The 13,422-nt window shown below is 27.1% G+C and overlaps 2 protein-coding genes across 2 annotated transcripts in view; one reads left to right on the forward strand and one right to left on the reverse strand.

The window, feature by feature from the left end:
- Positions 1–2,255: 2,255 nt before the first annotated feature.
- On the forward strand, positions 2,256–6,743 carry LOC136086750 (uncharacterized). Its single transcript, XM_065809181.1, has 2 exons — positions 2,256–2,784; positions 3,255–6,743. Exon 2 carries the CDS (start codon positions 5,591–5,593, stop codon positions 6,500–6,502), a length of 912 nt encoding a protein of 303 aa, XP_065665253.1. The 5' UTR covers positions 2,256–2,784; positions 3,255–5,590; the 3' UTR covers positions 6,503–6,743.
- A 2,739-nt stretch (positions 6,744–9,482) lies between these two features.
- Positions 9,483–13,422, reverse strand: part of LOC100198092 (ATP-dependent zinc metalloprotease YME1L1) — a 52,520-nt gene continuing 48,580 nt past the window's right edge. Inside the window, exons 12-16 of the mRNA XM_065809182.1 lie at positions 13,296–13,391; positions 12,864–13,046; positions 10,090–10,163; positions 9,917–10,006; positions 9,483–9,804 (exon numbers count right to left, since the gene is read on the reverse strand). Of these exons, the coding sequence (XP_065665254.1) occupies positions 9,661–9,804; positions 9,917–10,006; positions 10,090–10,163; positions 12,864–13,046; positions 13,296–13,391 (587 nt within the window). The 3' untranslated portion in view covers positions 9,483–9,660. The remainder of the gene's footprint in view (positions 9,805–9,916; positions 10,007–10,089; positions 10,164–12,863; positions 13,047–13,295; positions 13,392–13,422) is intronic.

Raw genomic sequence — 13,422 nt, forward strand, 5'->3', positions numbered from 1 at the left:
GCTTAAAGTTACCTAAATAATCGGAAACAATTTGTTTATGCAGATGATAATGTATCATCTAATTTGTTAAATATTTCATGTGGAGTTCCTCAAGGATCCATATTAGGATCCCTCCTATTTCTAATATATATTAATAATCTACCAAAAGCTTCTAACCTAATGACAATTATGTTTGCTGATGATTCTAACTTATTTCTTTCTCATAAAAACATTTTTACACTTTTTAGCAACATGAACATTGAACTAGCCAAAATTTCCGAATGGTTTAAATTAAACAAACTATCATTAAATATTGATAAAACTAAATAGATTCTTTTTCATCCTTATGGTAAAAAGCACCAGCTGCCTAGCAACTTACCCTTTCTTTTTATCGATAACATAATTATTAAAAGAGTTCTAGTGTTAAGATTTTTAGGTGTATATATCGATGAAAATCTTAATCGGAAAAGCCACATTGCTAACTTGTGCAATAAAATTTCAAAGAGTATAGGCATTTTATACAAAATAAGAAACTTTCTAGATAAACATACCTTAATTCATTCATATTACTCACTAATTCATTGCCGTATTAATTATGCAAAGATTGCTTGGGGTAGCACTTATAAAAGTAAACTTAAACCTCTCTATCGGCAACAGAAACATGTAGCACGCCTAATAAATTTCAGGGACCGTTTTGCTCACGCCAAGCCTCGTTTATATGATATGAAAGCACTCAATATATATGAGTTAAATTTTTTTAATATTCTTTGTTTTATGTATTAATGCAAGACCCACATATCACCCGTTTCTTTTCGTAACTTGTATTTACAAAGAGATAGAAATAAATATATTTTAAGGAACGATAATTTAATTCGACAACCATTTTCTCAAACCAATTTTGGAAAATTTTTTGTTTCATTTCGCGGACCATTTTTATGGAATAGTATAGTTCTAAATACTTCTAAAGATCTTTCTCAAGAATGTAATTTTGATTCTTTTAAACAAAATTTTAAAAAAACTCATTTTTTAACTGATAATATACTAATTTACTTTTAAATTTTAAAATTTTTTGAAAATCCCTAATCTATATTAGTATATGTATATATTTAATGTATATTCATTTTTATTTATTTTTTTCTTTGTTTTTTTATCCAGAAGCAATTAGCAATTTCTCTGTGACAAGACCTGTTGATCTTCTTTGAGTAATCTGCGTTCTTTATATTTATTTTTAATATTTATTTCTTAACGATAACTTGACTTGTTAACTTTTATTATTGTAACAAAGTTTTGTTTATTTAAATTGTAATAAATATTGTAATAAAGAACAAAAAAAAAAAAAAAAAAATTTGAAAAATAAATTTGTTTTCAAAATTTGGTGCCAAAGGCACCTTAAGGAAAATTCAACAAACCTTGACACAAAATAGGCGTTATTGAGCCCAACATAAATTATTGTAACTTTGGAACTAATTATCCAAATTTAAAAAACGAACTTATTCTGAAAACGTCTTTATTATCCGCTATCTTTATCATACTTTGATATTAATTATCTTTATTGTATTTTATTAATTAAAGCCTGAAATGATAATAGTAAAATTACGTAAAGTATAAGTGCCTTGTTAAAGATTTAAGGCAATAATATAAGTTGATTCCGCAGCACAGATAATGGTTTACAAATAAGGAACCTTTTTGCAAGATAGGCTCTATGCCAAACAGCACGGTCTTTTAAAGCTTTTTTTGGAAAAGCAAAATACCCCTTTATTGGATTGGCCGGGTAATAGCTCAGATATGCGCTATTACCCGTTTACATTATTGAAAACGCGGGAGAGCTAATGAAAAGGGGAGTGGCGAAAGTTCTGACCAAACACAACTCTTAGAAAAGATCATTCATATGCAGTACATACCTTCTAAATCTTTAAATACTGAAGGCATGCTATACAGAATAAAAGCTGTAATTACATTTAAAGGTCCCTCTATCTAGTAAGAACAATTAAGCCATATAGTATCATACAATGTTAAGAATTAACAGTTTATCAAACTGATCACGATTGAAACTTAAATTTCGAAAAGGACACAAGTCTAAAACTTTAGTTTCATAAATAAATTTATTCAAAAAAAAAAAAAAAAAAAAAAGGGTTGCACAAAAAAAAAAGATCAACCAAACCAGAGGAAAAGAAAAAGTATTAGTTACACTGTTAGTAGCGAGTTTTGTCACGTGACATTTTATCGCGGAAAAAAATCGTTAATATATTTTTGAAAAACTTCGTCCAAAAAACGCCAGAAATGATTTTACGTAGGTGTTGAAGAATAAAAACCCACCCATGAAAATAAATAGTATATACGTACATGTAGATGTTATTTTTTTTAGAAAAGGTTGTATTACAATAATTTGTTTGGGGACGACGTTTTGGTTTAGAATTGATAAAGTTATTTAGTTTTAAATCTTTCAGTTTTGTTAAAATACAAGTAAGTTAAAATAATTCTTTCCTCCCCACGTAAAAACAAATTCTGCAACTATTTATTTATTAAGTAAATAAGTTTTTTTTTTTTTTTTGTAGTCTTATAGGGTGGGTTTTTTGTTTTCTAAGTAAAGATTATTATAATTTACCCCGTCCTTAGATATTTTTGGTAAATTTGCCGTTTCTTCTTTTACTTGACTAAAGATTTTTGCACACGTTGAATTCAATATTTTATATAGCTGAGATTTTATTATAAATTTTTACTAAAGGTATTCTAAAGTGAGTTTGTTTTGTGTTGTTAATGTGGTTTTTGCTAACCATTTGGTAATTGAATCACAGCAGTTTATCAGTAAGTCTTATTTGTAACTTACAATTTTTTTTTTTATACAATTTACTTAGTTTTTAAGTTTATATATATATTATATATATATATATATATATATATATATATATATATATATATATATATATATATATATATATATATATATATATATATATACATATATATATACATATATATATATATGTGTACATATATTTATATATATATAAATATATATATATATATATATAAATATATTATATATATATATATTATATATATATATAATATATTTATATATATATATATGTATATATATATATATATATGTATATATATATATATATATATATATATATATATATATATATATATATATATATATATATATATATATATATATATATATATATAATAAGTAAAAGACTTAAAATAATATATTTATGTTTATATATTTTTTCGAATTGATGACTGGAAAATCTTTATTTATTTAGATAAAATGATAAATGAAAGTATTTATGATTGGTATTTGGCTTTAAAAGATACATCTTATGATGCAATATATTGTAGATATTGTGTGGATTTTAAAGTTGAACTGTTCTGCTGCAAGAAAGCTTTAGCCAAAAAGATAAATAGATTAGTTGACACCATCAGAAAATTAAAGAAACAACGAAAAAATAAAAAATTAGCATTGTTATTAGGTAAAGCCTTTTTTCCACCTGTGGCAAATTTTTCTGATAATACAGTGAATGCATCCGAAATTCTTAAAGAAACAATACTGATAAGCGAAAACAAAATGCTTAAAAAAGAAAATAAAATTTTAAAAAGGAAAATGGAATCTATGATGGATTTACAAATGGATTATTTTACACATCTAAAAGATTTTGAAGATATGTCAAACAATCTAAAAATACTTATTTCAAAAAACTCTCTAATAGAAGCTGAATTAAACTTTATTAAAAAGTGTTATTGTGAAAAAGAAGAAAAGCTTAATAATATCGAAAACAAATTAGAGCTATTAAAGTCAAAAAAAGAATCATTTAATGTTAGAAATTTGAATAAAAAAATAAAATATCGTGCTGGAAATAAAAAAGAATAAAATAAATTCGTTAAAAATGAAGAAAAAATAATAATATTGCAATTAAAAAATATAAATAGCAGATACTAATTCAATTCTTGAAAACTCAGACATAAACATTTCTGAATTAACAAACGAAAAAATAAAGCTGCAATAAAAGTGAGTAATTTAAAAGTTATTTTGCAAAATAAAACCAACTATATTAATGACAACAATATGAAAGATGTTATAAGTTTAGAGAAGGAAGTTGTTTCGTTATATAGTAAGACAAACATTTTAAAAGAGGAGAATCAAAAATTGGTTTCTTTGCTGGATGATGACGAAGTAATAACATTTGAAGATGGCAGATACAGTGATGACATTCGAGAAACAATAATGAAACTTCTTTCAATGAACGTGAGTATGAATAGTGTCAACGTCAAGTCATAAAAGTAGTTTTAAACAAACTAGCCAAAAAGAACATATCTAGACTGCCATCAGCTGCTGTAAAATGTAGGTTAATGCAGGAAACTTCAATTTTAGGTCAATTTCAAGTTGTGAAAGCAATGCTTGAAAATAATTTGATAAATAAAAACTCTAATATAGGCAATTGTTTGCATGGTGATGGTACTCAGAAATGCCATAAGCATTATCAAAACTTTCAAATTACTACAACTAGTGGGAAAACTTTATCTTTTGGTCTGTCAGAAGTGGTTGGCAAAGATGCAGCAACTGTTTTGCAAAACTTTACTAATATAGTAGATGACATTTGTGGCGTTGTTAGCAACTCAGCTACTGAAAAAGAAATTAATTTTGCTAAACTAATAACATCAATAAAACATTAAAGGAAAAACTTTTGCCTATTGCAATTAGTAACTGGGATTTTCTTTCCTCAAACGTCAAAGACAATATGAAGGACATGAGTAATTTTTTCTGTAGCAAATGAAGTTGCTTGCTAATTTTGCTTCTGAAAAAAATAAATAAACTGTTTTAAATTCTTTTGAAAAAATTCTGCTTCAAAATGATTTTGAAACTGTTTTTGCTTTTAGTGGTAAAAAATGAAATGCCTTACATGTAGTTTGTACTACATGTAAGGCATTTCATTCAAGGGGTAGTGAGGAAGCTGGTGTTGCATCATGGTTTAATTCTTTTCTTTCCTCTCGTAACGATAAATCTTATTTTGTTCCATTTATTGGAAATCGATTTAATATTTTGTATTACAATGCAGCTGCCCTATACTATCATAAGGATTCTATAACATTTTCTTAATGCTTGGCCTAACCCTAATAATTTATTAAAAGCAATTAAGGAAGATATCACAAATCTTGTATTCATTGCTGAAGTCCGTGCATTAGGTATTATTGACAAACTACTTACCGGTCCAATGTGGAGAATTATTGAATCACTTGATAGTATATTATTTTTAAACCCCTACCTACTTCGCTTGAAAGTTAGACTTTCATCTCTTTGTATCGATGCATCTTCTTTATTGTTTGCTAATGGAAAAATTTTTGAGGATACCAATCTTCTTCATCAAGATGTGGTTTACACCAAGCTGTTTGAATGCACTCAAAATGATGAGTTTGATTCTTTAACTGTTCAATCACTTGAAATTATTTTCCACTCAATTCTTGTTATTTTGGAACGTCAGTGTGCTTATCAATTACCAGGTGGTAAATATATTGGAATCCATCTAATTCTGTTTCTGAAGCTGCTTCTAATGTCCCTGTCACTAATAAAGCATCAGAAAGCGACTTTGCCATTTTGGATTTAATGGTTCGCACAAAACCCAATGCAAATGTTCAAACTATCCAGGCTTTGACAATGTGGTCTCAGAACCAAACATTAGAATGGCTTAATAGTAAATCAGGTGAAGAAAGAAAACAATTGCTTGAATATTCAAGAACTAAAGTAACATTAATGAAAAGCAAGTATGATGAAAGAAAAGAAGCTCTTAAAAAAGATAAAGCTATGCACCTTCTAGCAAAGCAAGAAGAAAAAAATCGAGAAGAAATTAAACTACAACATAAAAAGGTTGCAGCTTGTAATGATTTGATAAATTTAAATGTAAGGGCATGGATATCATTAGAGGAAGCAGAGAAAACAGTTTCTAATATAGAAGAGCCATTGAAATCAAAAGTACTCCTTGCTCAACTTAATTTTTATCGCATAATCTTATGTGTTGAATGTGACAAAAAACATTTTTGTAAAACAAAAGTAGAAGGAAGCAAAAGAATAAACTTGTCTTCAGAGGAATTATATCAAAATCTTCTTATTGTTATTCAAGCAAATTTAACACCAAACAAACAATCTTTAAGTAATAATATAAGTAATAATTTAAAGCCTCGTACAATACGTGATGCTGCCGTTGAAAACAAAAAAAAAGAATTAATGGAAAAAATTCAGGATGCAAGACTAAACAAATTAATAGAGCAACAAAAAAAGCACTCCTTATCAAAATTTATTTACAATCCATCTGATTTTGTAGGTTTTTCTATACAACATTGTGTTAGAGAAAAAGATGCTCTTAAAGTATCTTGGGAACGTGCGCAAGTGGTTCAAATTGATCAATTAAACGGTAGAAGAACTACATACCTTGTTAAGTATGATAACGAACCTGATGAAGTATGGTCATTTCCTTTATTGATTGATTTTGAAAAAGGTGATCTTATTCTTTTTAGCTAGGCTTGCGAGGTAATTTTATTTAATGTAAATTTAGAATTATGTTACAGTATATATTAATCTTATTTCTTTTATTGTTATGTTCCAATAGTTTGTTTTTACTGCATTTGAGTTCAGTGGTTTTTATCTTTACAAATAGTATGAATCATATCTGATATGTTTATCTGTACCAATTTTGTTTATTTGTTGTTGTTTATTTGCAGCTTAACTGCACATTTTTATTATTAAAAAAAAAAAAAAAAAAGCTTATGCAAAAATACTATTACTTTTACATTAACTGCCTATCAAGTAAAGGAAAGAATCCAGAAATGGAAGGCTAACCTTAGGTTAATTTACTATTACTTTTACATGAACTGCCTATCAAGTAAAGGAAAGAATCCAGAAATGGAGGGCTAACCTTAGGCAACATGACAGCTCACGGATGGAGTGCAAAGTCCTATGGCTTACCTTCTCGTTGGTGCACTTCGTTAAGTAAGTTAGACAATTTTGTCTAATTTATGAACGGAATAGCCAAGGCAAATTATGTATAAAATTGTTTGTTAACAATACACACACAGCCTACTCTGAAGTTTGAATTGAAATTCGATAATTAAAATATTTTTTCTGAGTTCAAATAATTTGCAACATATAGTCAAATTTGGGTACATTAATAGTGCGATAATTTATTTCAAAGACAAAACGATTTAAAACATCTATTAAAAAGTTTAAGACAAATAGATAGATAAGATAATCCGTATAAGTATTTCCATCTCAATTTCTTAATACAAGAGGGGGGTAATAAAAGTGGATGGGGGGTTTAGTCAAGATTTAATGAACCGGGGGAGGGGAGAATCAGAATTTACACAGAAAGTTTTATTACTTAGCAGTAACTAGTATGTATTTTTTGATTTTTAAAGCTGATTTTCACTGATTTTTTTTTAGTTTTTCGATATAATTTTTTTGTTAAAACAAGTAAAAATTAATAAACGGGAGGGGGTCTTAATAAGCTTAGTATGGGTGGCAAAGTTTCCCAAAAATAATAAACGCCCCCCCCCCCCTTGAGTTAAGGACTCGAGAGTACACAATCAAATAAAGCCAAACACAATGAAATAGAACAATTCAACGAGTTTTTCATTCATTGTTTTCAAAATTTTTAAAAAGTTAAAAACCTTAACCCCATTAAAAAATATAACATTTTTTATATTATGATAGGTGCTGAAAACAATAAATTAGTCGAATCAGTAGACTATAAGTGGTTAAATCTTTTTTTGAATCTATAACAATACTGAAATTATTAACAAGTCTTTGACTAATTTCTTTTTTTGTTTGTGTAAAAATAAATTTTAGATTTATTTTTATTTTGTACGTATTTTGACGTTTTCGGCGTGTTTTATTTAGGTCCACGTTGTTCAATTGATAAATTATTAAAGAAAAATAAAATTAATTTAAGTTAATATTTATCATCAAAGTTTTGTTACGCTCAACGTATTATAAATTAAAACATTTGAAAATTTATTTTGTGTCAAAAAGGTTTAAAACATATTCAAACATATTATACAGTTATTTGACTAAATCACGGTACGTCTGCGTTAACCCCCCAAAAAATTCTTCTTATGAATTGTTCAAATAATTTAGATTTACAATTTATTTTCTAATAAAATTTTATTATAAGTTAGTTTACGCAACTTTTTACGCAAAAAAAAAAAAAAGATAAAAAAGTTTTTTTTTTCGGTGCCAAAAATTGAACGAGATACTTTAAGAAAATATTTCATAAAAAGTCTATGAATTGAAAATATTAAAACACGTATATCTTTGGAACTAAATAAGCTACAGAGGTGGTTGAAACCATTTTGAAAAGGAAATATATTAAGGAATATAATGCATTTAATATAAAAAATATTTACATTTGCTATAAATATTGCCTAAACTCCCTACTGTTAGTTTAAAAATTTCTGCATGATTTATGTTTTTTAAATAAGACAAAAAAATTTGTTTTTTCTTTCTCTTCTTATGTTAAGTTTCACATAATCAATCACATAGTTAAGCACCATAATCGTTTTTTTAAATAAAAATAAAATATTTTTTTAATAAGTATTAATGAACTTAGTTCTTTTTAAAATGGCATATTTAATTTTTGTTTAAATTTTTTGTCCATGATCACTACTTTATCTATTTGTATAAACTTGTCGTTTCCAAATAAAACAATTAATGCTAAAATATTAGCTTTTCTAAAATAACTAATCGACATAAACATGTCACAATAGAAAATTCAATAAACAGTTCACAATTAAAGTCAAAATAATCAATCGTCTTAGAACAAACAATTAAAAAAGAATAAATAACGTTTAATCATTTTTATTATAACAGATTTTTTTACGGAAATTACGGAAAGATTAGAAAATTTCTTTGAAAAAGTACGAAATAAATTTAAAGATTCGTAAAACTTTGCAATTACTTTATCGTACAAAATTATTTTTTTACGTTAAGTACTAAATTTTTGTGTTACAAAAAAGTCACAAGGTGTTTCGTAATATGAAAAATATTTACGAAAGGTTTTATCCGTACAACGTTAAATCCACTCAATGAGTGGATTTAACGTTGTACGGATTTAATAAATAAAGTAACGAAGTATGTAATATAAAGTATGGCTGAAAAGTACAAAACAAACGTAATTAGTATTTAAGTTTTCATCTTAACCACTTTTAGTTACTAAAACTTAAAGAAATTTAGCTGAGAATATTATTAAAACAGTTGTTTATACACTATCAAACATTGTTTAATAGTGTATAAAATAATGCGATAAACGGTAAAATTTTATTTCAGACCATAAAAAGAGCGTTTCCTAAATATAAAATGCCATAGCTACTTGATCTGAGACTATAAAAATCGTCGCTAATAAAAAAATCTTGAGATTTTGCTACTCAAATACTATAAGTAAAGGCCTCTATAATCAAGTTTCGGCACCACTAAAATTTCATCAGTTCATCAAGGCATAAGAAACAAGTTTTCAAAATCAATTTATTTTTATTTAAAAAAATATTTTTTTTAAATAATAAAAAAAAAAAACTGGCTTCACGTTCTTAAGAAAAGTCTTAGTTGATTTAAATTATTGACTGAAATAATTTTCTTGAATAAGTTTTTTTTATGATCAGATTTACTTTTTCTGCATTTAAATTTTCGTATTATTTTCCTTGAATAGGTTTTCCTTTTATGATTAAATTTATTTCTTCTGCATTTAAAGTTTCATATTTGAGAAGTCCTTCAGCAAGTCTTTTATGTTCCTTTGCATATTTTGTTAAAATATTTTTTGCTCGATTGTAAGATTCCTATGAAAGATAAAAAGTTAAAATTTTAGGGATGTAAGATTTTTAAAAACAATTTACGTAAGTGATAACACGATAATGGTACACAAAGTTCCTCAAGATGTTCAAGATATACCTGTATCAGTCGTTTAACTTCACTTTCAATAAGAGATTGAAGTTCTGGACTTAATTTCTCCTGTTCTTCGTCTATTAATACTGTTCCAATCTACCAAATAAAAAAATAAAAAAATTTAAAACAAGTTTTTTTCAATTTTTAAACAGAACATCCAGAACTTTAACAACATATACCTTTTCACTCATTCCATATTGTGTTACCATTGCTCGTGCAATCCGCGTTGCTTGTTGCATGTCACTTGACGCTCCTAAATAATTTATATATATATATATATATGTATGTATATATATATATATGTAAATTATGTTAGTGTATTTTACAAATAGAGTGCTCAATGTTCTTAAAGAACAGAGCAATAATTAATTAGTAAAAAACACTTATCTAACTTTTATCTTCGACTTGAAGTTTCACCATTTCACCATCACCTCTTCCTGATGATCCAGCAATGGTGAAACTTCAAGTCGAAGATAAAAGTTAGATAAGTGTTTTTTACTATATATATATATATATATATACACACACATATATATATATATATATATATATATATATATATATATATATATATATATATATATATATATATATATATATATATATATATAGATATATATATATACAGTCGTATGACAATTTATCATGACCACCCAATAAATTTTAACATACCTTGCTTATCTTTTGTTTTCTTGACATTATAGTTCAAAATTATATAATTTAATTTATTTGGATGCATACAATATAGTTATGCGTTGACAAAATTATTTAAAATTTTATGCTGGTGTAAACAGTCATTTTTGACAGACATTTTGTGTGACGCCATCTTGAGACCGCTATTCTTACAGTGCACGTGGTGAATACTCTCTGTTAGTTTTGGTATATTTTTCAAAGTTATCATTAAAGTAAGTACTCAAATCGACTAATATTACTTTAAGAATATTACATTACATAAATTAACATAAAAATATTTTTATTTCACTCAGTATTTTGTGATTAAAATTATTTTAAGTAATAATAGAAATTTTCGTACTAAAATTGGTTATTTTTTTAGAAATGGGCAAAAAAAAGGACTTATCTCTAGAAAAAAAAAGTGAAATCCAAGCACATCTTACAAATACTGGTTTTTCCTAAAGAGGAATCGCCAGAAGATGTAATGTTTCTAGAGTGTCAGCGCAGAATATCCCAAAAAAAAATTGTCAACATGGAAAACCTGACTCCAAAAAGGACTGGGAACTGTGGTAAAAAAAGAATTCTTACTACACGAGGTGAAAGAATTCTTACCACAATAGTATTGGAAGATAGGCTAGCATCAAATGATGATATCACTGAGAAGTTGGAAAGCTCTGGTATTAAGATGCCCAAGAGAACGGTTCAGCGTCGTCAACACGATCTTGGCTACAGCTCAAGACGCCCGGCTAAAAAGCCAAAATTAACGCCAAAAATGATGGAGAAGCGATTAGAATGGGCAAAAAAATATAGAAATTGGACTGAAGACGATTGGAAAACGGTATAACAGATTATTTTATTAAATAATACTTTAAATTTTTTAGATAATCCATGCATTGTGGTCAATGAACCATCGTATAATATTTTTAGGTTTGCTTTAGTGATGAGAGCACGTTCCAAGTCTTATCAAAAAAAGCACAATACGTGAAAAGGAAGGTTGGAGAGAAATATTTAAGTAGCTGTATTATTCAAACCGTCAAACATCCAACCTCGGTGATGATTTGGTCAGTCATTTGTGGGAAAGGAATGGGAAGGCTGTACATTGTTCAAGGGATAATGAACCAGGTGCAGTATAAAAATGTCCTGGAACAAAGATTGTTACCTCAATTGACGGAATGGTTTGGTCCAGAGGAAAACAAAACATTCATGCAAGATGGAGCACCATGCCATACGGCTAAGTCTATCAAAATCTTTTTGAAAGATAAAAATATTCCTTTGTTGGACTGGCCGGGAAATTCGCCAGATCTCAATCCTATAGAGAATGTTTGGGAGCTATTAAAAAAGGAGGTGGCCAAGGAAAATATTACAAACAAGGTGGTTCTAATAGAAAGTATTATAAAACATTGGAACCACAATGCAAGATTGCAGGTCAAATTTAAAAAAAAATCAAAGATCAAATTTAAATTATAAATTTTTTATTAAAAAAAAATTTATAATTTAAATTTGATCTTTGAAATTATTGTATTTATTTTGTTGTTTGTTGATTATACAAAATCGTATTTTGTTCTTCAAAATACTTAGTTTGTAAACAATAAAAAAAGTTAGAATTGTTGAAAATCAACTGTAAGAGAGTTGACTTCCAAACTCAGCAATTATAAACCAGATTTCGATGAAAATTAGAAATATAGGAGAAATTTGTTTTTAATTAATTAATAGTTATTTCAAAGCCTTGATTATAGTGGCAACTTTTCAAAAATGGAAGTTAAAAAACAACAAGGTTTTAGATTTCAGTCTTATAAAAATTGTGACTTTTCATGGAATGGAAGAATCAAAAACAATAAATTTTACTTTGTGTAGACTTGTTGAAGTTAGTTACTTTTAAAAATGGCTTTACGATGATATGACAATGATACAAAATCAAGATAAATCCTGTAAAATTGCTTGATGAACAATATAAGTAATTTCATTCAAATAAAGAAATATTAAAATATAATATTTATAAGAAAGGGGTCGCACATAACTTGTCGTACATTTTTTTGATCGTTTTTGATTCCCTCCTCCCCCTTCTTGTCACACTATCTTAACTCTTTAGTAACAAATCCCCCACAAGTCATCACAAAACCAATAACACTCACTAACTCAGAGCATGACATAAATTATGGATGACTCCATAACTTACCAAAACAAAACATTTTTTAAAGCTAAATTAAGAATTTTTTTCTAACTAGAAAAACGAATTCTCAATTTCTTTCTTTTTTTTGATAAACAAAGTTTTAGTTTTTACCTGTAGTAATAGCATCCTCTCCAAAAATAATTTCTTCAGCAACACGTCCTCCCATACATACATCAATCTTAGCAAGTAACTGTTTTTTGGTCCATGATAAATCATCTTTCTCAGGAAGCTGCATTACATAACCTAGTGCAGAACCACGAGGCATAACAGTAGCTTTGTGAACAGGTTCTGCATCTATAAAACAATTTATAAAGAAACAGTTACAACAAATTCACAGTGTGAACATAGCAACAATGGATACTCAATGAAGAATAAAGATAAAAATGACAATAAATAGCCACTGTGAGTATTAAAATAATGACAAAAAAAATTCATTATAAATGCACCAACATTAAAAATTAATAAGAAATGTGAATGTGATACGAAGTTAAATCCAGTGTAAATGTAGCAGAAAATCCAGTGTAAATGTAGCAAAAGAAATACCTGGTGTAAATAAAGCCACAATTGCATGACCGCCCTCATGATATGCAACTAAATTTCTATTTTTTTCAGCAATTACAGCGCTTCTTCTTTCAGGACCTAAAGGTAACAACAACAAGATCATAGTAAC

The sequence above is a fragment of the Hydra vulgaris genome, chromosome 11, assembly GCF_038396675.1.
Source record: "Hydra vulgaris chromosome 11, alternate assembly HydraT2T_AEP".
In the NCBI taxonomy this organism is placed as follows: Eukaryota; Metazoa; Cnidaria; class Hydrozoa; order Anthoathecata; family Hydridae; genus Hydra; species Hydra vulgaris.